Source organism: Mus musculus, chromosome 6 (assembly GCF_000001635.26).
Source record: "Mus musculus strain C57BL/6J chromosome 6, GRCm38.p6 C57BL/6J".
Lineage (NCBI taxonomy): Eukaryota > Metazoa > Chordata > Mammalia > Rodentia > Muridae > Mus > Mus musculus.
This window is the reverse complement of record NC_000072.6, coordinates 69241908-69264108: the sequence shown is the minus strand read 5'-3', so window position 1 is coordinate 69264108 and position 22201 is coordinate 69241908. Positions and strand designations below refer to the sequence as shown.

Sequence of the window (22201 nt, the reverse complement as noted above, 5' to 3'; positions counted from 1 at the left end):
TTCCTCTGGATTCTCTCATCTTCTCTGCAAGTTTGGACCTTAAAAGTGGACACCCAATTTGGAGCTCTTTTTTGTTTTTCTTCCAGTCCAGATACTGCTCATATACTAGATTTTCATATGAATAAGAGGAAGGCACCAAAAAGGTTCAATTCCAAAAATTAATATTAGGATATGTATTCTACCAAGGGTGGAATATTAGGTTGAAGTAATAATGGATTGTTTGAAATACATCCAATAACTTTTCATAATGAACTCAATTTCTTTTCTTATAAAGACAACTCTACTTATGCAACCTACTTAAATGAATGTTCAGAAGTTGCCTGTATAAATGTTCAATAAATAATTATGCAAAAATACATCCAAGGAACTTTCAACATTATGTAAAAATCTAAATGAAGATAGTATTTTTTGGATTGTTGTACTACACTTTATCCACCTTCATAATTATGTCTAGCAAGCCGTTGCCCAAAATTCGAGTTACATAACTACATAAAAGATGAAAACAGAAATATATTACAGGATTCCTTTCTAGCCGATACAAAACATGTATTCTTTTGGAAGACTTTTTCCATTTGTACATAACCTTGAGTTTCTAATAACTTCTGGTAATATGAGATATGAATAATTGAATATTCATGTTTCCCTAAAGAAACCCTAGTACCTGAACATAGTAAGTAAGTGTGAATTATTCATATCACCAGCCTGTATGACTAAGTTTTTGGTGAATTGCCCTTACAGTTCTATATCATTAACATGCAATGGATTTGTTACTTTGTCCTGGCATCTATACTTTATTCTCCACTAAAATAATGACCATCTGAAAGGATTCTTTTATGTATGTTCTAGTGTTTTCTCCTTGTTCTGCTAATTAGATGAGTAAGAAACCAAGATAATCTTTCTGAATCCATATGTGGAAACAAAATCACAACTATGTAGACATTCTTAGCTTGCCTATGAGAATATCAAGTTAACTGTAAAAGAGCCCACAAGAGCAGCAAATCTAGACTGTTTCTCTTTACCTGGTTCTTTCTGTTGTGCCAGAAAATTTGGCAGTAGATTTCTGAATATAGCTCAGCCCACCTATGTCTGGTGAAAAAGTACAATGATGAGTTTAGGGTTAGAAAATGTCAGTATGAATACTCATTTAATTGTGAATACTTGGCACCAGAATCTTCAATTTTGTTGTAGACCAAAATTTGAATATTGTAACAATTAAAAAGAGGGAGTAAGATTAAGGAAAACAAATTTTAAAACGAAACTCATTAGAATATTTAGCTCAGGGCCAGGTGTGGTGGCACACACCTTTAATGCCAGCACTCAGGAGGCAGAGGCAGGTGGATTTCTGAGTTCAAGGCCAGCCTGTTCTACAGAGTGAGTTCCAGGACAGCCAGAGCTATACAGAAAAACCCTGTCTCAAAAAAAAAAAAAAAAAAAAAAAAAGAAAAGAAAAGAAAGAAAGAAAGAAATAAAAAGCAAACAAAAAAGAGAATATTTCACTCAAAGGAAAAAGCATGGTGGAAGGTATGCATCATGAGATGGAACATTGACAACATATATCACTTTTTTTCCATTATTTATTAGGTATTTAGCTCATTTACATTTCCAATGCTATACCAAAAGTCCCCCATACCCACCCACCCCCACTCCCCTACCCACCCACTCTCCCTTTTTGGCCCTGGCGTTCCCCCGAACTGGGGCGCATAAAGTTTGCAAGTCCAATGGGCCTCTCTTTCCAGTGATGGCCGACTAGGCCATCTTTTGAAACATATGCAGCTAGAGTCAAGAGCTCCGGGGTACTGGTTAGTTCATAATGTTGTTCCACCTATAGGGTTGCAGATCCCTTTAGCTCCTTGGCTACTTTCTCTAGCTCCTCCATTGGGAGCCCTGTGATCCATCCATTAGCTGACTGTGAGCATCCACTTCTGTGTTTGCTAGGCCCCGGCATAGTCTCACAAGAGACAGCTACATCTGGGTCCTTTCAATAAAATCTTGCTAGTGTATGCAATGGTGTCAGCGTTTGGAAGCTGATTATGGGGTGGATCCCTGGATATGGCAGTCTCTACATGGTCCATCCTTTCATCTCAGCTCCAAACTTTGTCTCTGTAACTCCTTCCATGGGTGTTTTGTTCCCAATTCTAAGGAGGGGCATAGTATCGACACTTCAGTCTTCATTTTTCTTGTGTTTCATGTGTTTAGCAAATTGTATCTTATATCTTGGGTATCCTCGGTTTGGGGCTAATATCCACTTATCAGTGAGTACATATTGTGTGAGTTCCTTTGTGAATGTGTTACCTCACTCAGGATGATGCCCTCCATGTCCATCCATTTGGCTAGGAATTTCATAAATTCATTCTTTTTAATAGCTGGGTAGTACTCCATTGTGTAGATGTACCACATTTTCTATATCACTTTTTAACTGGCTCTGAATGATCTTTGATGCAAAACTATTAGGATAAACATAATATTTTTAAAAGTCTTTATATTGTGTACAATCTCCTCCAGTCTGCACTCTGAAACTTACAATATTTAATTTAGGAAGTATAAATTCTCAGGGTTTCTGTTTGTTAATTTGTTCTTCAAATGTCCTTAAATATGTTGCTCATTAGTGTGACCTTATGTCTCTAAGATTTGTTTACTAAAATGATCCTGGAATTCATTATTACAATTAACTCTGAGTATTAATGGTGAGCTATAGATCAGTCATATGACCAGCCAGTTTCATTCATTTCCTGTTATAAACTATTTTGACATGTACACTACAGAGACTGCTATTCATCACATTTAATAATACAGTGAAGAAGAGCGGAAACAGAAGGTGTCTTCTTATAAGGACATACTTTCAGTTTTAACTTACTGTTATTTGCATAGTGACCCTTAGGGATTCCATACTTTGTACAGTTAATACTCTTGCCTCCCCAGAGGGCCAACAGACTGCCTTGAGTAGAATAGACCTCTCAAAACAACAGAAGATTTTTATTTCATCTCTGTGGTCTTTGTTCCTATTTACCTCACAGGAGACTGAACAAAAGGATAAAGGACTTCTTGGGTCTGCCTCTCCTACAAGATGCCTAAAGGATAACAGAAAATTATGTACATCTATCAATGTCCTGAGAAATTCTTTATCCGGTAAAAAACAATTCTTCTCCTAAAATTAGTTTTGTATAAAATTCATAATTCAAACACGCACACACAACACACAACACACACACACACACACAAACCATGTGGACACATGCAAGCATACATAATCAATGTACACACACATACATACACACAAACCATATATCCTAAATAGCACTATTTTTATATTATAGATATGAAAAAGAGCAATGCCTTAATCTAGTGTTGTGATAGCTTGGTTGTATATAATGGGAACAAAACAAAACTGTCAAAAGAAAAGATTCATCACGTTTATTAAACAAGGGTTCTTATTCAAGCATGTACCAAGGCATATTAGAAAATCTCATTATTTACTAACACTATTGGCTTCATTTATGGTGTAGTGAGATTAGTATCTTAAACCCTAGCTGGAGAGGCCTTACCTCATTACAAATCAACAGGTATATATCTACATGGCAGACTACAATAACAAAGACTCTCAGGGCATTGGCATATACACATGACATAAAGACATATACATAAGTAAATAAAAAACAAAGTTCAAAATAAGTTTTCTCTTGCTAACTTATGATGGTTGGTCTCACTACAATGTGGAATAAATGTTTATATTCACCTACAAAAGAGTTCACCCAGCACACAGTTATTCCATGTCAGTTTTACATTCATTATTAGAAAAGTAGGCTAAATGACATTTATTCCATCCCTCTGTAGCCTGGATATCACAATCTCATATTCTTAAAGAAAAGCTTCCATTATTTCATAATCCCCAAATTTCATGAAAATGCACAGAACAGGGAGCCTTAGGCAAAACCACAAGCCATCTAATTTATAGCATTTGTCTTTCATTAGAGAAAACACAAACCATTTCATTACTATTCATTTTTATTTTTAAAGGTGTCCATCTACTAGGACAGATGAAAAATAGAAAATAATATGAAACTACAAAATGATCCACGACTTCTAACCCTTGGAGGAACCCCTGATTTCAACCTGATGTGTGGTATACGAGGAGTTTAGGAGCATTCCTTTGTTTCTGCTGATATCAAGCTAATGATATAGTAATCTCCTAACTTGTCATGTAATTAAGACTAACAAAAAGTTGCAAGTGAGAATAGTGGACCAAACCAAATAATCAGGGCCTGGGAAGGGCTAAGTTTTCTTACTAACTCTACTGTGCTGTGCCCTGGTCTCCCATAATAGAATAGAATATTGAAAAAATTTGCTGCCAACTATTTTCGCCAATGGGAGATCTTTTTATAAAAGATTCTTTGATACATTTTCAGCATTGAAGTAGATATAGGCACTGGTGATATTTCATTTTCTCCTTTAGATGAGTAACATGAAGAGAACAACTGTTTGCAACTTGAACTCTTACTCTCAAATGTTTATACTTATAGCACTTCTATCAGGAGGATGTCAGTTCACTTATCCTACCAAATAAGTCATCAGGGCAGGGAAGGGGGGTTGGAGACTGTCTTTTACCAAGTGTGCACTAACCCAACCTAGCCATTTGAATATCCCTATAGTGAATTTTCATTTTTAATTGTATGTCATTTGTTGAACCACCTTGGGAAAATGTAAAAGTTTTATTCTAACTAACCCACTGAGTAGACTACAATGTATTTCTGGTTTGGAGTTTTTACTTCTGTTCAAAACCTGTTTTTTGCCATTTATGAATATTGTCCACAGTTCCTTAGTATGTGGGGCAAGTAGTAATACTGGTGACTTTAACAAATTATCTTCCTCCAGGGCTGGAGAGATGGTCCTGAATTCAGCAACCACAACTCACTTGGAAACTCACAACTCTCTGTAACTCCAATTCCAGAATATTCACCATCTAAAACCTCTTTTGGATTCCTTGGACTATGAATTTGATGCATAGTCATTTATGCAAGCAAAACAACTATGGACATACAACAAAATCAGAAAATATGCCTCCTTCTTTAATTATGGAACACGAATTAATATAATATGAACACCTAAGTCTTTCCAGAACTGACCCAAGATAAATTAGCTCCAAATAGGATGGGGAGTAAGGTCTTTTGCTCTATAAATTCCCTCAGCTTTCCTCTGTTCTGTATCATATTATTTAGGGTTCAGTTTATAGAAATCAGAGAATTAGGAAGGACTTACGTAGTAGACAATTCTTAAAACCCTATCTCCTTGGCTGAGGAGGAATATTTTCAGTTTATGATATTGTTGTGCACCATAACCACTACACACATTGAAATTGGACACAGCAATCCAACAGAACGGAAGAGTTGGAGAAATATTTATTTGTATACTTTGGGAATCTCATAAATAAATGAAAGTGGATGCCATTATATACATGCAGAGGATGTGGTAGACACCTGTGAAGGCCCTGTGCATGTTCCTTCATTTCTGTGGGCTCATGTGATCTTTGTTCATGTCAATTAAGAGGGCTTTGTTTCTTGGTATTTCCATATTTCTGCCTCTTCTTTCTGTCTCCTCTGGGTTCTTGGAGCTCCAAGAAGAGGGATTTCATTCTGACTTCCCACTTAGTACAGAATGTTACAGCCTCAGCTGTGCTAAGTTCTTGGGACTACAAATTCTGGGACCCTGCTCTCTCTCTCTCTCTCTCTCTCTCTCTCTCTCTCTCTATATATATATATATATATATATATATATATATATATATATATATATATCTCGAATCTATACTCCATGATTACCTACTAAAATAATGCTACATATTAGTTAAAGTCATATGTGTTCTGTTTATGGTATAATCTAATGATAATCCAAGATTGCTAGTAATCAACATTAAATTCCCTTTTCCTCTAATTCATGAGGCAGTATATTCTTTTTTTTTTTTTTTTTCCATTTTTTATTAGGTATTTAGCTCATTTACATTTCCAATGCTATACCAAAAGTCCCCCATACCCTCCCACCCCCACTCCCCTACCCACCCATTCCCCCTTTTTGGCCCTGGCGTTCCCCTGTACTGGGGCATATAAAGTTTGCGTGTCCAATGGGCCTCTCTTTCCAGTGATGGCCGACTAGGCCATCTTTTGATACATATGCAGCTAGAGTTAAGAGCTCAGGGGTACTGGTTAGTTCATAATGTTGTTCCACCTATAGGGTTGAAGATCCCTTTAGCTCCTTGGGTACTTTCTCTAGCTCCTCCATTGGGAGCCCTGTGATCCATCCATTACCTGACTGTGAGCATCCACCTCTGTGTTTGCCAGGCCCCGGCTTAGTCTCACAAGAGACAGCTACATCTGGGTCGTTTCGATAAAATCTTGCTAGTGTATGCAATGGTGTCAGCATTTGGATGCTGATTATGGGGTGGATCCCTGGATATGGCAGTCTCTACATGGTCCATCCTTTCATCTCAGCTCCATACTTTGTTTCTGTAACTCCTTCCATGGGTGTTTTGTTCCCACTTCTAAGGAGGGGCATAGTGTCCACACTTCAGTCTTCATTTTTGTTGAGTTTCATGTGTTTAGGAAATTGTATCTTATATCGTGGGTATCCTAGGTTTTGGGCTAGTATCCACTTATCAGTGAGTACATATTGTGTGAGTTCCTTTGTGAATGTGTTACCTCACTCAGGATGATGCTCTCCAGGTCCATCCATTTGGCTAGGAATTTCATAAATTCATTCTTTTTGATAGCTGAGTAGTACTCCATTGTGTAGATGTACCACATTTTCTGTATCCATTCCTCTGTTGAGGGGCATCTGGGTTCTTTCCAGTTTCTGGCTATTATAAATAAGGCTGCTATGAACATAGTGGAGCATGTGTCCTTCTTACCAGTTGGGGCTTCTTCTGGATATATGCCCAGGAGAGGTATTGCTGGATCCTCCGGTAGTACTATGTCCAATTTTCTGAGGAACCGCCAGACTGATTTCCAGAGTGGTTGTACAAGCCTGCAATCCCACCAACAATGGAGGAGTGTTCCTCTTTCTCCACATCCACGCCAGCATCTGCTGTCACCTGAATTTTTGATCTTAGCCATTCTGACTGGTGTGAGGTGGAATCTCAGGGTTGTTTTGATTTGCATTTCCCTGATGATTAAGGATGTTGAACATTTTTTCAGGTGCTTCTCGAGGCAGTATATTCTTACAAATTCTTTTTACTTGATCATTTCATGTAAATCTATTCAATTAAATTTTGTGCTATTGAAGGTTGTGGGGTAGTAAAGTAGCAGAGTGATTGCATTTGAACTTAGTGGAACCAAGATGAGGGTCAGTACCAGGAGCCTAGTAATTGAGGTCTAGAGATCCATGTGAGAACTGGCTTCTACTCTCCTAATACAAAACTGAACTCAGTTTTGGGACATTTATTCTGCCCTAATTTTGTTAATGGTCGCATGATGTTTTGATCTTGTCTATGCTATCTTCAAAACTATGCATGAATCTTTCTTATCTATGTATTTCCTTGATCTGTGACAAAAAAGTTTAAAAGGAAGATTCATCTTTCGGTTGAGTGAAAGAGGCATTTGGCTTTCATGAAATGAGAATTTGTGTAAAACTCACCTAAGAGAACAAAGAGAATCACCATTTCCCAATTTTTATTTCCAGTGTATTATTTCTTGAGTATATTGATGAGATTGCTCCCCAATTCATTCTTTTTTAAAAATATTTTTTATTACATATTTTGCTCAATTACATTTCCAATGCTATCCCAAAAGTCCCCCATACCCTCCCCCCCACTTCCCTACCCACCCATTCCCATTTTTTTGGCCCTGGCGTTCCCCTGTACTGGGGCATATAAAGTTTGCATGTCCAATGGGCCTCTCTTTCCAGTGATGGCCGACTAGGCTCTAGAGTTAAGAGCTCCGGGGTACTTTGGTGGGATTGCAGGCTTGTACAACCACTCTGGAAATCAGTCTGGTGGTTCCTCAGGAAATTGGACATAGTACTACCGGAGGATCCAGCAATACCTCTCCTGGGCATATATCCAGAAAATTTCCCAACCGGTAAGAAGGACACATGCTCCACTATGTTCAGAGCAGCCTTATTTATAATAGCCAGAAGCTGGAAAGAACCCAGATACCCCTCAACAGAGGAATGGATACAGAAAATGTGGTACATTCCCCAATTCATTCTTAAGTCCTCAAGTTTGAACATAATTAACATCAACAGTTCACTGTGTGAGCATAAGCAAGCCTACAGCTGAGTCGCCCCTGTAGATCTACCCAATGCAAGGAAAGGAAGCAAGTGTGATTGTTTATCCTAAAGGGTCTACAAAGGTGCTCTCTCAGCAGTGTTCTGCATCATGTTTATCTGCCATTTCTGAAGACCATCTGTCTTTCTGTCTTTAGGAATGTCTCTTTCCATAGCTTTGGTGACATCAAAAAGTAACAAATTTCAGAGAAGTGATTAGGGTTCTCAAAAGGGCTTAAATAGGAAGCATAAACACCTATCATCCCAACCCAAAACTTAGAAACATGTGCAAAACAACAATGTAATAGCTATAAATACTAGTTTAAAGATAAATGAGAAGTGTAAAATCGAAGAGGAAAATACAGAGTGGAAACAGTGACAGTCATTCTGAAAGGGGACATGGGAAAGAAAAGGGACAGAGAGGTTTCTGCTACAGATAATGTAAGTCCAAACTAGGAAATAGACAAAGAAAACCTAGAGCTATATTGATGGGTAAAAAGGGTTTTATTAAATGTTAGGAGTTGATGTGTTGGTTTTTCCCGTAGTAACAGCAATGAAGAGAATGAGTAGAGGAGACCAATAATTTATGCTATGCACACTGGGAAATGCCATGCACTAAGGTCAAGTCTGTTTGACAGGATGAAAAGTCTGTAAGCACTCAGGAGGAAAAGAGTTTTAAGGAAACTCACATCCTGGAGCTTTGGCATTTTCATTTACCCACATACTCATACCCCATTCCTGCATTAGTCTGGTGTATGGAACTATGAGCTCTCTTTTAATATTTTATTATAAATGCCTTTTAAGATTAAATTCTGATACAGTTAAGTCTCCCCAGTGTTCCAAGATCACAGAAACTTGGAATCAGGCAAGAATGCAGTAAGGTAGTTACCTATTCAGTAACTAATTAAGCATTACAAAAGAGGGAGCCAGTAGCTCAGAGCTGGTCTCCAGAGAATTTACTAAGGACAGTAGCAAATTGCACCCAAACAAGGGAATACCATGAAAGAGCCAGGGAATCCCACTGAGAAAGAAATCTTTAGTACAGGCTGTATTGCATATTAGAAGCAAATCATTGAATTCTTCTGACAAATGGAGATTCTCCAGTAACTTAAATGTTACACTCATATAAGAATTTAGCAAGGCCTAGGAATTAGGGGGATTGTGATATTGCAATATTCATGAAGCCTGCCAAGAACAGAACCTCCTGGTGCTGGCCTTCACAAGGTTCAAAGGTATAACACTAGAGTGTGAAATCCTTACCTGTCACTAAGCTGACCCTAGGTAGGACTGCCTTATCTTTACTGTAAACATTTTCCTGGTTCCTGTAAATCCTTTTGAGGCCATTCCTTTGTTTTGTGTCAGGCCACTTCAATGTACTTTGGCTGCTGTGACTTCCTACCCCTTGTATTTTGTGTACTATATAAGACTGGTGTTCACTTTGTGAGAGTACATTCAGATTCTACACAATCTCGAATGTTCGTCTGTCTGCCACCCACTAACACGTTGTCCACATGCCCCAGAGACCTGTTCCACACAGACAAAGGGACCCAGAGGGCCTTCAGCAAATTTAGAGTTAACCTGTGTATTAGAATGAAAGCTTATTTTTCAAATTTTCTATAATTTGAGTTTCACACAACTACACAGCAAATTATTATGTCTATTGTCATTTCCTCCCTCTTATACTTTTTTATCCATGTAATACAACCATCTTCCCAAATTTCCACATATTTCTCTCTTATAATCTACTTACCCTAGTTAGTGATATCCACATGAGCATTTATGTTGTTCTGTCTTCTGAAACATGGTAACCCTATGGTCACTTTTAGTACCAGAGAATATTATTATATTCTCTAATACTAAAGGTTCTGGATATCCGGGAAACACTATAGCACTAATTGCTCAGTGTAGATTGAGTCCTGGAGGTGAACTTGTCATCTAGATTAGGATTTTGACTGCCATGATCTTGCAGATAGATAATGACTGCTTTTTGAGTTCACGATTACAATAGCCACATTGTATCCAGAGGACAGCATTTCACAGCTCTCCTATTTTCTGAGTTTTACATTTAATCTGCACCTATTCCATGACATTTTCTGAGTCTTGAGATAGAGATATAAGCTAGATGTTCCATATTAACTTAAGCACTCAGGTCTGAGTGTGTCATCATTCTGACTAGTCATGTATTTCTCCATTAACTTCTGATTAATTGAAAAACAAGCTTCAATAACCAAAGTAGACAAGACATAGAGAAACCAAATGCCTGGACATTTGTATGATTACATAATATTTCAATTTCCAGAGAGTATTCATGTATTATAAATTGTTGTCACACCATGGAATGGTTGATTTATCCAGCTTTCGTCTCTTATTAGCAGTTACTTTGTCCATAGTAACTTGATTCTGTCATGTTCTGTGTCAAAAAAGTGTCTTCTATTCATTAATACAGTACTAATATGAAGTTTTATTGAGAACCTAAGATAAGTTGCAATAGCCTGTATTATTTTGATATCTTTATATTCAGATCATTTTACTAGGAGAATGATTATATCAGGTACATCATAGCAGCCTGAGAAGCTGGAGGATTCTCAGGAACCTTCCATCAGAAGAAACTCAGAAAATCACTTTCCTTATTACTTATGTCCTTTGAGGTAAAATAAAGTCGAAAACACAGAGTTTGAATACAGTCCTATTTTACTGATCATCCAGGGGTTCTATTCTAGTTGACAGTGTTATTTTGCTTACTCTCAGAATTTCCACAGTTACACCATAATTCTTTATTTAGGTGTAACTAAATACCATGAAGTGGAATACCATGAAGAATTACCATTTCAATGTTTACATGTATTCAGGAGTCATCCTTGTTCATGTACTGTTTATGCATCAGCCATTAGACCACCTGAATGCAGCTTCTCTGATGTTTCTAGGAGACACAGTCTGCCTTAGAGTTTTACTTCTCTGAACAGAAATCATGACTAAGGCAGGTCTTATAAGTACAAAATTTATCTAGGCCTGGCTTGCAGGTTCCGAGGTTCAGTCTATTATCATCAAGGCAGTAAAATGCCAGCATCCAGGCAGGCATGGTTTGGGAGGAACTGAAAGTCCTACTTCTTCATTTGAAAGCTGCTAGCAGAATACAGGCTTTAAGGAATCTCAGATGAAAACCTTAAAGCCATACCTACAATGTCCCTCCTACTCCAACAAGGCCACACCTCATAGTGCCACTCTCTGGGCTGAGCATATACAAACCATCACACTATGTTAGAGCAAATCTCCAATTTCTCTGGCTCTTAAAATATTTCTCCCCACTCTGCAATGATTTTGAAAAAATATAAAAGCAAAATTCTAGGCCTTTAGGCCCAGTCTTAGGAATGTGACCTCTGTGACTAAATGCTCCAAGGTATGCTAATCATAAAACAGATAACAACATTCCTCCACCCACCCACTTCCTGGGTTCAAAAAGTGTTCATTCAAAGAATGTGCTATTTTTAGGGGCTCTTAGAAACTGTCTTGAGAGATAACCAGCACAATTACCAGGTATTCCTTGTGACTCTTGTGACTTTGCACTTCCATGGGACTCTTAACTGGTATCTTTGGTATTTTCTAACAAGGTCCTCCCCACTTCCTTGGTTGCGGTTTCTTCCTTTCAATACCCCCTTACTCAGCTACTCAGCCCCATGGTCCTCTACCCCTGCGTGGTGTATGACTGTGGGCCCAAGAGCTCTCTTGAATTAAAAGTCCTCTTGCAGTTTGCAGCAAGACTGTTTCATGTGAGTGATTTGGGATGTCGCCTCTCCTGAGTCAGAATGTGGGGGAGTCCTCACATTGTGGGTCTGTCAATTCCTGGGAAATAGGTGCAGAAAGTGTGTTGTAGTTGGATAATTTAGGACTGGTCACCACATAATCTCCTCATATCTGCATTTTGATAATTTATGGAGTATTTTTAGAATGATAACATCTGTTGCAAAGAGAATTGCACGTCAAATATCAAAACCATATGAATTAAACAAACTTTACGTATGAGTAGAGGTAATAAGTAGCCATGAATCAGAGAAAGAGCAAGGAGTGTATGTGGATTTGTACGAATGGAGGAAAAAGTAGTGGCAAGCAGTATGTGGCTATGTTATGATTTTTAAAAGGTAAGAAAATGAGTATAATTTATCTTAACCTATTTCTTCCACCTAATTCAAGACCAAAGAGATGACAAAACTTACAAAAATAAGAAAAGAGATAAATATTTCAATAAGAAAACTGTGCATTTATTGTGCACCATAACCCCCTTTTAGAAATCTGTCCCTCCTCTAAGAATTGAAAAGTAGAACCTATCCAGGTGGGGAATCTCAGTGAGGCCTACACAGTTTAGATGGTGTTGAAATTATAGAGATATTCAACATAATGTATCTTAACATACTAATACTATATTTGGTAGTTCAGGAAAGCAAAATTTTCCATTTATAAGGCTACCAAATTACTGCATTTTTCAACGTAAACCTGAATTCAAATTACAAGTATTTAACATTTTCTATACCATTGTATGTGATATCACTACTCTTCCTTGATTCTGAGCAGTAGCAACAATCTGTGACTCTAAAGTAGCCACATGATTGCAAGAAGATATCACAATGTGCCATCAATTTAAACCATCATGGCATATTCTACAGCTTGTTATATAATGGCTTTATACTAAATGACTTTATACCATCAAGTTCTATATTATTGTATCTTTTTGTAATCTCACTTTATCTCAGAGAACATTTTATATCTCTGTTTTTTCATTTCATGAAGCCATGAAATGTGGTATAAGTGTGAATGTGCCTGTGTGAACACTATTTTATTTATGTTTGTAACGAATTAAATAAAGAATCACCACATTTGTCATAGTACTTTTTTTGTTCTAAACATACTACTACTTGGCTCACAGTACTGTAAATGTAGTATTTCCTCTATACTTCAAAGTGGATATTTTACAGCCCTGCTTTCACTTTGCCTATCTTAATCGTAGATGGCAGCACAATCACATTTCTGTTTTTTGTTTGTTTAGCTTAAAAAAAATTATTAGATATTTTATTTTTCTACATTTCAAATGCTATCCCAAAAGTCCCCTATACCCCCCTTGCCCTGCTCTCCTACCCACCCATTCCCACTTCTTGACACTGGCGTTCCCCTGTACTAGGGCATATAAAATTGCTGGACCAAGGGGCCTCTCTTCCCAATGATGGCTGACTAGGCCATCTTCTGCTACATATGCAGCTAGAGACACGAGCTCTGGGGGTACTGATTAGTTCATATTGTTGTTCCATCTATAGGGTTGAAGACCCCTTCAACTCTTGAGAACTTTCTCTAGCTCCTCCATTGGGGGCCCTGTGTTCTATCCAATAGTTGACTGTGGGCATCTACTACTATATTTGCCAGACACTGGCATAGCTTCACAAGAGAAAGCTATGTCAGGGTTTTGTCAGCAAAATAATGCTGGCATATGCAATAGTGTCTGCTTTTGGTTGCTGACTATGATCAATAAGAGAAAAAGACCACCAATAGATTGGGAAAGGATTTTTGCCAATCCTAAATCTGATACAGCACAATCACACTTCAATCATGTTGAACATTTTTTCAGGTGCTTCTCTGCCATTCGTTATTCCTTAGGTTAGAATTCTTTGTTCAGTTCTGAGCCCCATTTTTTAATGGGGTTATTTGATTTTCTGAAGTCCACCTTCTTGAGTTCTTTATATATGTTGGATATTAGTCCCCTATCTGATTTAGGATAGGTAAAGATCCTTTCCCAATCTGTTGGTGGTCTTTTTGTCTTACTGACGGTGTCTTTTGCCTTGCAGAAACTTTGGAGTTTCATTTAGGTCCCATTTGTCAATTCTCGATCTTACAGCACAAGCCATTGCTGTTCTGTTCAGGAATTTTTCCCCTGTGCCCACATCTTCAAGGCTTTTTCCCACTTTCTCCTCTATAAGTTTCAGTGTCTCTGGTTTTATGTGAAGTTCCTTGATCCACTTAGATTTGACCTTAGTACAAGGAGATAAGTATGGATCGATTCGCATTCTTCTACATGATAACAACCAGTTGTGCCAGCACCAATTGTTGAAAATGCTGTGTTTCTTCCACTGGATGGTTTTAGCTCCCTTGTCGAAGATCAAGTGACCATAGGTGTGTGGGTTCATTTCTGGGTCTTCAATTCTATTCCATTGGTCTACTTGTCTGTCTGTATACCAGTACCATGCAGTTTTTATCACAATTGCTCTGTAGTAAAGCTTTAGGTCAGGCATGGTGATTCCACCAGGGGTTCTTTTATCCTTGAGAAGAGTTTTTGCTAACCTCGGTTTTTTGTTATTCCAGATGAATTTGCAAATTGCTCCTTCTGATTCCTTGAAGAATTGAATTGGAATTTTGATGGGGATTGCATTGAATCTGTAGATTGCTTTTGGCAAGATAGCCAGTTTTACAATGTTGATCCTGCCAATCCATGAGCATGGGAGATCTTTCCATCTTCTGAGATCTTCTTTAATTTCTTTCTTCAGGGACTTGAAGTTTTTATTATACAGATCTTTCACTTCCTTCCTTAGATTCACGCCGAGATATTTTATATTATTTGTGACTATTGAGAAGGGTGTTGTTTTCCTAATTTCTTTCTCAGCCTGTTTATTCTTTGTGTAGAGAAAGGCCATTGACTTGTTTGAGTTTATTTTATATCCAGCTAGTTCACCGAAGCTGTTTATCAGGTTTAGGAGTTCTCTGGTAGAATTTTTTGGGTCACTTATATATACTATCATATCATGTGCTAAAAGTGATATTTTGACTTCTTCTTTTCCAATTTGTATCCCCTTGATCTCCTTTTGTTGTCGAATTGCTCTGGCTAATACTTCAAGTACTATGTTGAAAAGGTAGGGAGAAAGTGGGCAGCCTTGTCTAGTCCCTGATTTTAGTGGGATTGCTTCCAGTTTCTCTCCATTTACTTTGATGTTGGCTACTGGTTTGCTGTAGATTGCTTTTATCATGTTTAGGTATGGGCCTTGAATTCCTGATCTTTCCAAAACTTTTATCATGAATGGGTGTTGGATCTTGTCAAATGCTTTTTCTGCATCTAACGAGATGATCATGTGGTTTTTGTCTTTGAGTTTGTTTATATAATGGATTACATTGATGGATTTTCATATATTAAACCATCCCTGCATCCCTGGAATAAAACCTACTTGGTTAGGTTGGATGATTGCTTTAATATGTTCTTGGATTCGGTTAGCGAGAATTTTATTGAAGATTTTTGCATCGATATTCATAAGCGAAATTGGTCTGAAGTTCACTATCTTTGTTGGGTCTTTCTGTGGTTTAGGTATCAGAGTAATAATGGCTTCATAAAATGAGTTGGGTAGAGTACCTTCTACTTCTATTTTGTGAAATAATTTGTGCAGAACTGGAATTAGATCTTCTTTGAAGGTCTGATAGAACTCTGCACTAAACCCATCTGGTCCTGGGCTTTTTTTGGCTGGGAGACTATTAATAACTGCTTCTATTTCTTTAGGGGATATGGGACTGTTTAGATGGTCAACTTGATCCTGATTCAACTTTGGTACCTGGTATCTGTCCAGAAATTTGTCCATTTCGTCCAGGTTTTCCAGTTTTGTTGAGTATAGCCATTTGTAGAAGGATCTGATGGTGTTTTGTATTTCTTCAGGATCTGTTGTTATGTCTCCCTTTTCATTTCTGATTTTGTTAATTAGGATTTTGTCCCTGTGCCCTCTAGTTAGTCTAGCTAAGGGTTTATCTATCTTGTTGATTTTCTCAAAGAACCAACTCCTCGTTTGGCTAATTCTTTGAATAGATCTTCTTTTTTCCACTTGGTTGATTTCACCCCTGAGTTTGATTATTTCCTGCCGACTACTCCTCTTGGGTGAATTTGCTTCCTTTTTTTCTAGAGCTTTTAGGTGTATTGTCAAGCTGCTAGTATGTGCTCTCTCCCGTTTCTTCTTGGAGGCACTCAGAGCTATGAGTTTCCCTCTTAGAAATGCTTTCATTGTGTCCCATAGGTTTGGGTACATTGTGGCTTCATTTTCATTAAACTCTAAAAAGTCTTAAATTTCTTTCTTTATTCCTTCCTTGACCAAGGTATCATTGAGAAGAGTGTTGTTCAGTTTCCACGTGAATGTTGGCTTTCCATTATTTATGTTGTTATTGAAGATCAGTCTTAGCCCATGGTGGTCTGATAGGATACATGGGACAATTTCAATATTTTTGTATCTGTTGAGGCCTGTTTTGTGACCAATTATTTGGTCAATTTTGGAGAAGGTCCTGTGAGGTGCTGAGAAGAAGGTATATCCTTTTGTTTTAGGATAGAATGTTCTGTAGATATCTGTCAGGTCCATTTGTTTCATAACTTCTGTTAGTTTCACTGTGTCCCTGTTTAGTTTCTGTTTCCACGATCTGTCCATTGATGAAAGTGGTGTGTTGAAGTCTCCCACTATTATTGTGTGAGGTGCAACGTGTGCTTTGAGCTTTACTAAAGTGTCTTTAATGAATGTGGCTGCCCTTATATTTGGAGCGTACATATTCAGAATTGTGAGTTCCTCTGGGAGGATTTTACCTTTGATGAGTATGAAGTGTCCCTCCTTGTCTTTTTTGAATAACTTTGGGTTGGAAGTCGATTTTATCCGATATTAGAATGGCTACTCCAGCCTGTTTTTTCAGACCATTTGCTTGGAAAATTGTTTTCCAGCCTTTCACTCTGAGGTAGTGTCTGTCTTTTTCCCTGAGATGGGTTTCCTGTAAGCAGCAGAATGTTGGGTCCTGTTTGTGTAGCCAGTCTGTTAGTCTATGTCTTTTTATTAGGGAATTGATTCCATTGATATTAAGAGATATTAAGGAAAAGTAATTGTTGCTTCCTGTTATTTTTGTTGTTAAAGTTGGCATTCTGTTTTGTGGCTGTTTTCTTTTAGGTTTGTTGAGGGATTATCTTCTTGTTTTTTCTAGGGCGTGGTTCCTGTGCTTGTATTGGTTTTTTTCTGTTATTATCCTTTGAAGGGCTGGATTCGTGGAGAGATAATGGGTGAATTTAGTTTTGTCGTGGAATACAACAAGATGATTTCTCCATCTAGTAATTGAGAGTTTGGCTGGGTATAGTAGTCTGGGCTGGAATTTGTGTTCTCTTAGTGTCTGTATAACATCTGTCCAGGCTCTTCTGGCTTTCATAGTCTCTGGTGAAAAATCTGGTGTAATTCTGATAGGCTTGCCTTTATATGTTACTTGACCTTTTTCCCTTACTGCTTTTAGTATTCTATCTTTATTCAGTGCATTTGATGTTCTGATTATTATGTGTCGGAAGGAATTTCTTTTCTGGTCCAGTCTATTTGGAGTTCTGTAGGCTTCTTGTATGTTCATGGGCATCTCTTTCTTTAGATTTGGGAAGTTTTCTTCAATAATTTTGTTGAAGATGTTTGCTGGTCCTTTGAGTTGAAAATCTTCATTCTCATCCACTCCTATTATGCGTAGGTTTGGTCTTCTCATTGTGTCCTGGATTTCCTGGATGCTTTGAGTTAGGATCTTTTTGCATTTTCCATTTTCTTTGATTGTTGTGCCGATGTCTCTATGGAATCTTCTGCACCTGAGATTCTCTCTTCCATCTCTTGTATTCTGTTGCTGATGCTGGCATCTATGGTTCCAGATTTCTTTCCTAGGGTTTCTATCTCCAGCGTTGCTTCACTTTGGGTTTTCTTTATTGTGTCTACTTCCCTTTTAGGTCTAGTATGGTTTTGTTCATTTCTATCACCTGTTTGGATGTGTTTTCCTGTTTTTCTATAAGGACTTCTACCTGTTTGGTTGTGTTTTCCTGTTTTTCTTTAAGGACTTGTAACTCTTTAGCAGTGTTCTCCTGTATTTCTTTGAGTGAGTTATTAAATTCCTTCTTTATGTCCTCTACCATCATGATGAGAAATGCTTTTAAATCCAGGTCTATCTTTTCAGGTGTGTTAGGATGTCCTGGACTGGGCGAAGTGGGAGTGCTGGGTTCTGATGATGGTGAGTGGTCTTGGTTCCTGTTAGTAGGATTCTTACGTTTACCTTTCGCCATCTGGCAATCTCTGGAGTTAGTTGTTATAGTTGTCTTTGTTTAGAGATTGTTCCTCTGTTGATTTTGTTACCCTCTATCAGCAGACGTGGGAGAGAGACTCTCTCCTCTGAGTTTCAGTGGTCAGAGCAGTCTCTGCAGGCAAGCTCTCCCCTTTCAGGGAAGGTGCACAGTTATCTGATGTTTGGACCTCCTCCTGGCTGAAGATGAAGGCCCAAAACAGGATCTTTCCCAGAAGCTGTGTTGCTTTGGCCAGGAAGGTGGTCGGTTGTCTGGAGCCGAAGATGGCGCCGCCTCAGAAGCTCTCTGGCTCTCGCCTGTCCCAGAAATGGCTGGCCTCTGTATTCCACACCTTCACCCGTGCAGCCTGCCCTCCACGGAGTCCTGGAGCCAAGAAGGATCCCGCCGCCAGGGCCTGAGGCACAAACCTCTCGGGCTGGCGGATCCCTGTGCACTCACCAGGAAGGTGGCCTGTTGTCTGGAGCCGAAGATGGCGCCGCCTCAGAAGCTCTCTGGCTCTCGCCTGTCCCAGAAATGGCTGGCCTCTGTATTCCACACCTTCACCCGTGCAGCCTGCCCTCCACGGAGTCCTGGAGCCAAGAAGGATCCCGCCGCCAGGGCCTGAGGCACAAACCTCTCGGGCTGGCGGATCCCTGTGCACTCACCAGGAAGGTGGCCTGTTGTCTGGAGCCGAAGATGGCGCCACCTCAGAAGCTCTGTGGCTCTCGCCTGTCCCAGAAACTACTGGCCTCTGTATTCCACACTGTCACCCGTGCAGCCTGCCCTCCACAGAGTCCTGGAGCCAAGGAGACTCCTGCCGCTGGGGCCTGAGGCACAAACCTCTCGGGCTGGCGGATCCCTGTGCACTCACCAGGAAGGTGGCCGGTTGTCTCGAGTTCTTTGTATATATTTCTTATTAGTCCTGTATTAGATATAGTATTAGTAAAGTTCTTTTCACAATCTATTGGTTGCCGTATTGTCCTATTGACAGTTTCCTTTGCCTTATAGAAGCTTTGCAATTTTATGATGTCCCATATGCAAGTTCTTGATCTTAAGGCATAAGCTATTGTTGTTCTGTTCAGGAAAATTTCCTCTGTGCTCATGTGATTAAGACTCTTACACACTTTACCTTCTATTAGTTTCCGTGGACCTGCTTTTATGCATAGCTGATGGGATTGCAGGGTTGTACAACCACACTGGAAATCACTTTTGTATCCTTAAGTGGTGAAATATAAAGTCCATATTCACAAAAAAATAATAGAACATTTTTCCTTCTGTAGTAAACTGAATAAGACTAGCGACTAACTACTAAATACAATGAAAGATGAAAATATGTGTTATTCAGAAAGAAGCTAGCCATTTAGTTAGAAGAGTTTCCTTAGAAAGGCATACTTAATAAGTAACTTGATTTCAATAATTCTTAGGTCAGTATCTCTCAATACATCTACCTATTCACAGATTCTCTCACTTGTTTTTCATAATAGTTGATTAAAAAATGGAAGAAGTCTTTCATGAAGGGAGGAATGTGAAATCATTCCTAAGATCTAGAGACATAGTCCTGCTTCATCATGGCTATGCAGACTTTAACATTATAGGAAGACAATTAAAACTTTATCTAAGGTAAATTAAAACAATTTTTAAATAAATTGTTTTATTCACTTTTCAACACTATATTTTCCTCCTTCTCCTACCAGTACCCACTCGTACAAGTCCTTCCCCATTCCCTCAGTGTTTGCTATAAGTAAGATGTTTGATCAAGTTTAGACATAAAGTTGCAGACTCGGGGGCTGTCGATCTTTATAAATAAATGTAATTTATTTGAAAAGTGCTCTCAGATTCTCTCAGGTAATTAATCGAAAAGGAATTAAACAGTTTCAGGACACATGTAATACTTAGAATGGTGATTATTCAGAGTAGTTTTAGAAGAGTGCATCTTCATGAATCTGCAGCCCATATTCTCCCATGTGTTTATAAGCTAAGAACTGACTAGACTGTATCTTGCTATTTGCATATTACATTTTCAGTAACCACAAATATCTCACAGTTGGTTTAAAGCAAGGTACTTATGAGAATAGCAGTAACTAGCTAGGGACCAAAGTTCAAAGACAAAATGGATTTTCAAGTGCAGATTTTCAGCTTCCTGCTAATCAGTGCCTCAGGTAACACAGGGCAGGGAATTTGAGATCAGAATCCAACCAAAATTATTTTCCCTGGGAAATTTGAGTCTAGAATACATTTTTTTTTCTTTTTCTTTCATCTGAATGTTGGGTGGTATAAAATTATTTTTGTATCTCTATTTTTACTAATCCCTCTCTCTCTATTTTGCTTTTTTCTAGTCATACTATTCAGAGGACAAATTGTTCTCACCCAGTCTCCAGCAATCATGTCTGCATCTCCAGGGGAGAAGGTCACCATGACCTGCAGTGCCAGCTCAAGTGTAAGTTACATGCACTGGTACCAGCAGAAGCCAGGATCCTCCCCCAGACTCTGGATTTATTTAACATTCAACTTGGCTTCTGGAGTCCCTGCTCGCTTCAGTGGCAGTGGGTCTGGGACCTCTTACTCTCTCTCAATCAGCAGCATGGAGGCTGAAGATGCTGCCACTTATTACTGCCAGCAGTGGAGTAGTAACCCACCCACACAGTGATACAGACTGGAACAAAAACCCTCTAGCTCCTTAGGGTCTAGCTACTTCCTCCTAGAAATAAACTGTGGCCAGTGGTTTGATTGCAGTAGTCCACACAGCGTGTTCTGCTTTACAATGTCATTTGCATATTTAGATGAATGTCTCTATAATATTCCACTGTACTTCAGTGCTGTTCTCAAATAATCTACATTTCCAGTGTTTATTTATTCTCAGTTTTTGTTCTGTTTGTTGAAGACAAGTGTGGCAGACTATTTTACTGGTGGTTCCCATGAACCTTCACATCTATTTTCTGCTACTTTCACTGATTTTAGAATCTCCTTGGTTTGTGGTTTTTCTTCAGGATATTCGTTTGCTCACAAGATACTGCTTTTGTTATCCTACAAAAAGTAGTATCCATCCTAATATATTTTCTGATTTTTATTAGTACACCTTCTTTTCCACTAAATTGTCCTCTTAATATGTGCTTAAATATTTTCTCTCCAAATTAAAAATGAAAAATTAATGATAGGCATGTATATTTTCTTTCTATTCTCATTGCAAGTAATTGGAACACTCCACTAATAAAGAAACCTGGAAGGCAACAGAGAACTAATAAATGAACATTAATTCTTTATATCTATCAACTGTCGGTCTGTCTGTCTTTCTGTCTCTCTGTCTGTCTGTGAATCCATTTGTGTGTGTTACCTTAATATGAATAATTAAAATCATAAAGACATTCTAATATTATAAATAGAGAAAGACAAATTATTTAAAATATCTGTGTTGTCAATTTTAAATTTAAATTACAGTTCAATTTAATTCAATTTACACTTAATAATAGCAGGAATAATTATGTAATAGTGTATTTTCAAGTTTCCAATGCAATGTGTTGGTATGAAATCCATCAGACACAGTTACCAGCCTCTCTGTCTCCATCTATAGAAGAAAGTGTCACAGCATCACAGGAAGTCAAGATATTAATGTGTATTTAGCACATTATTTCTTTAATTTGTCAAAAAAACTTTTTCAGAATCAGTTGTTTGACTTTTAGTCATAGGAAAGAAAAGACTGCATAAAGAGGAGCAGAGGTTGATGATCAGCCCTAACTGCATAGACAAATGCTGCTTCAAGCAAAATCTATACACATCTAAACCAAAAAGGAAACACTTTTACATTTATGTGTTGCCAAACACTACATGAAATTCAGTGCTTGGAACTTTTTTCTGGTTATTTCTATCGGTACTGTGGTTGTATGAATAAGAATG

The 22201-nt window shown here is 38.2% G+C and overlaps 1 gene segment (V, D, J or C) and 1 further gene; one reads left to right on the top strand and one right to left on the bottom strand.

The window, feature by feature from the left end:
• Igk (immunoglobulin kappa chain complex) overlaps positions 1-22201 on the bottom strand; it is a 3171119-nt gene that overhangs the window by 1462646 nt on the left and 1686272 nt on the right.
• On the top strand, positions 20421-20949 carry Igkv4-71 (immunoglobulin kappa chain variable 4-71). The segment is given in 2 exon segments: positions 20421-20469; positions 20647-20949. Coding segments are annotated over 2 exon segments (352 nt in total).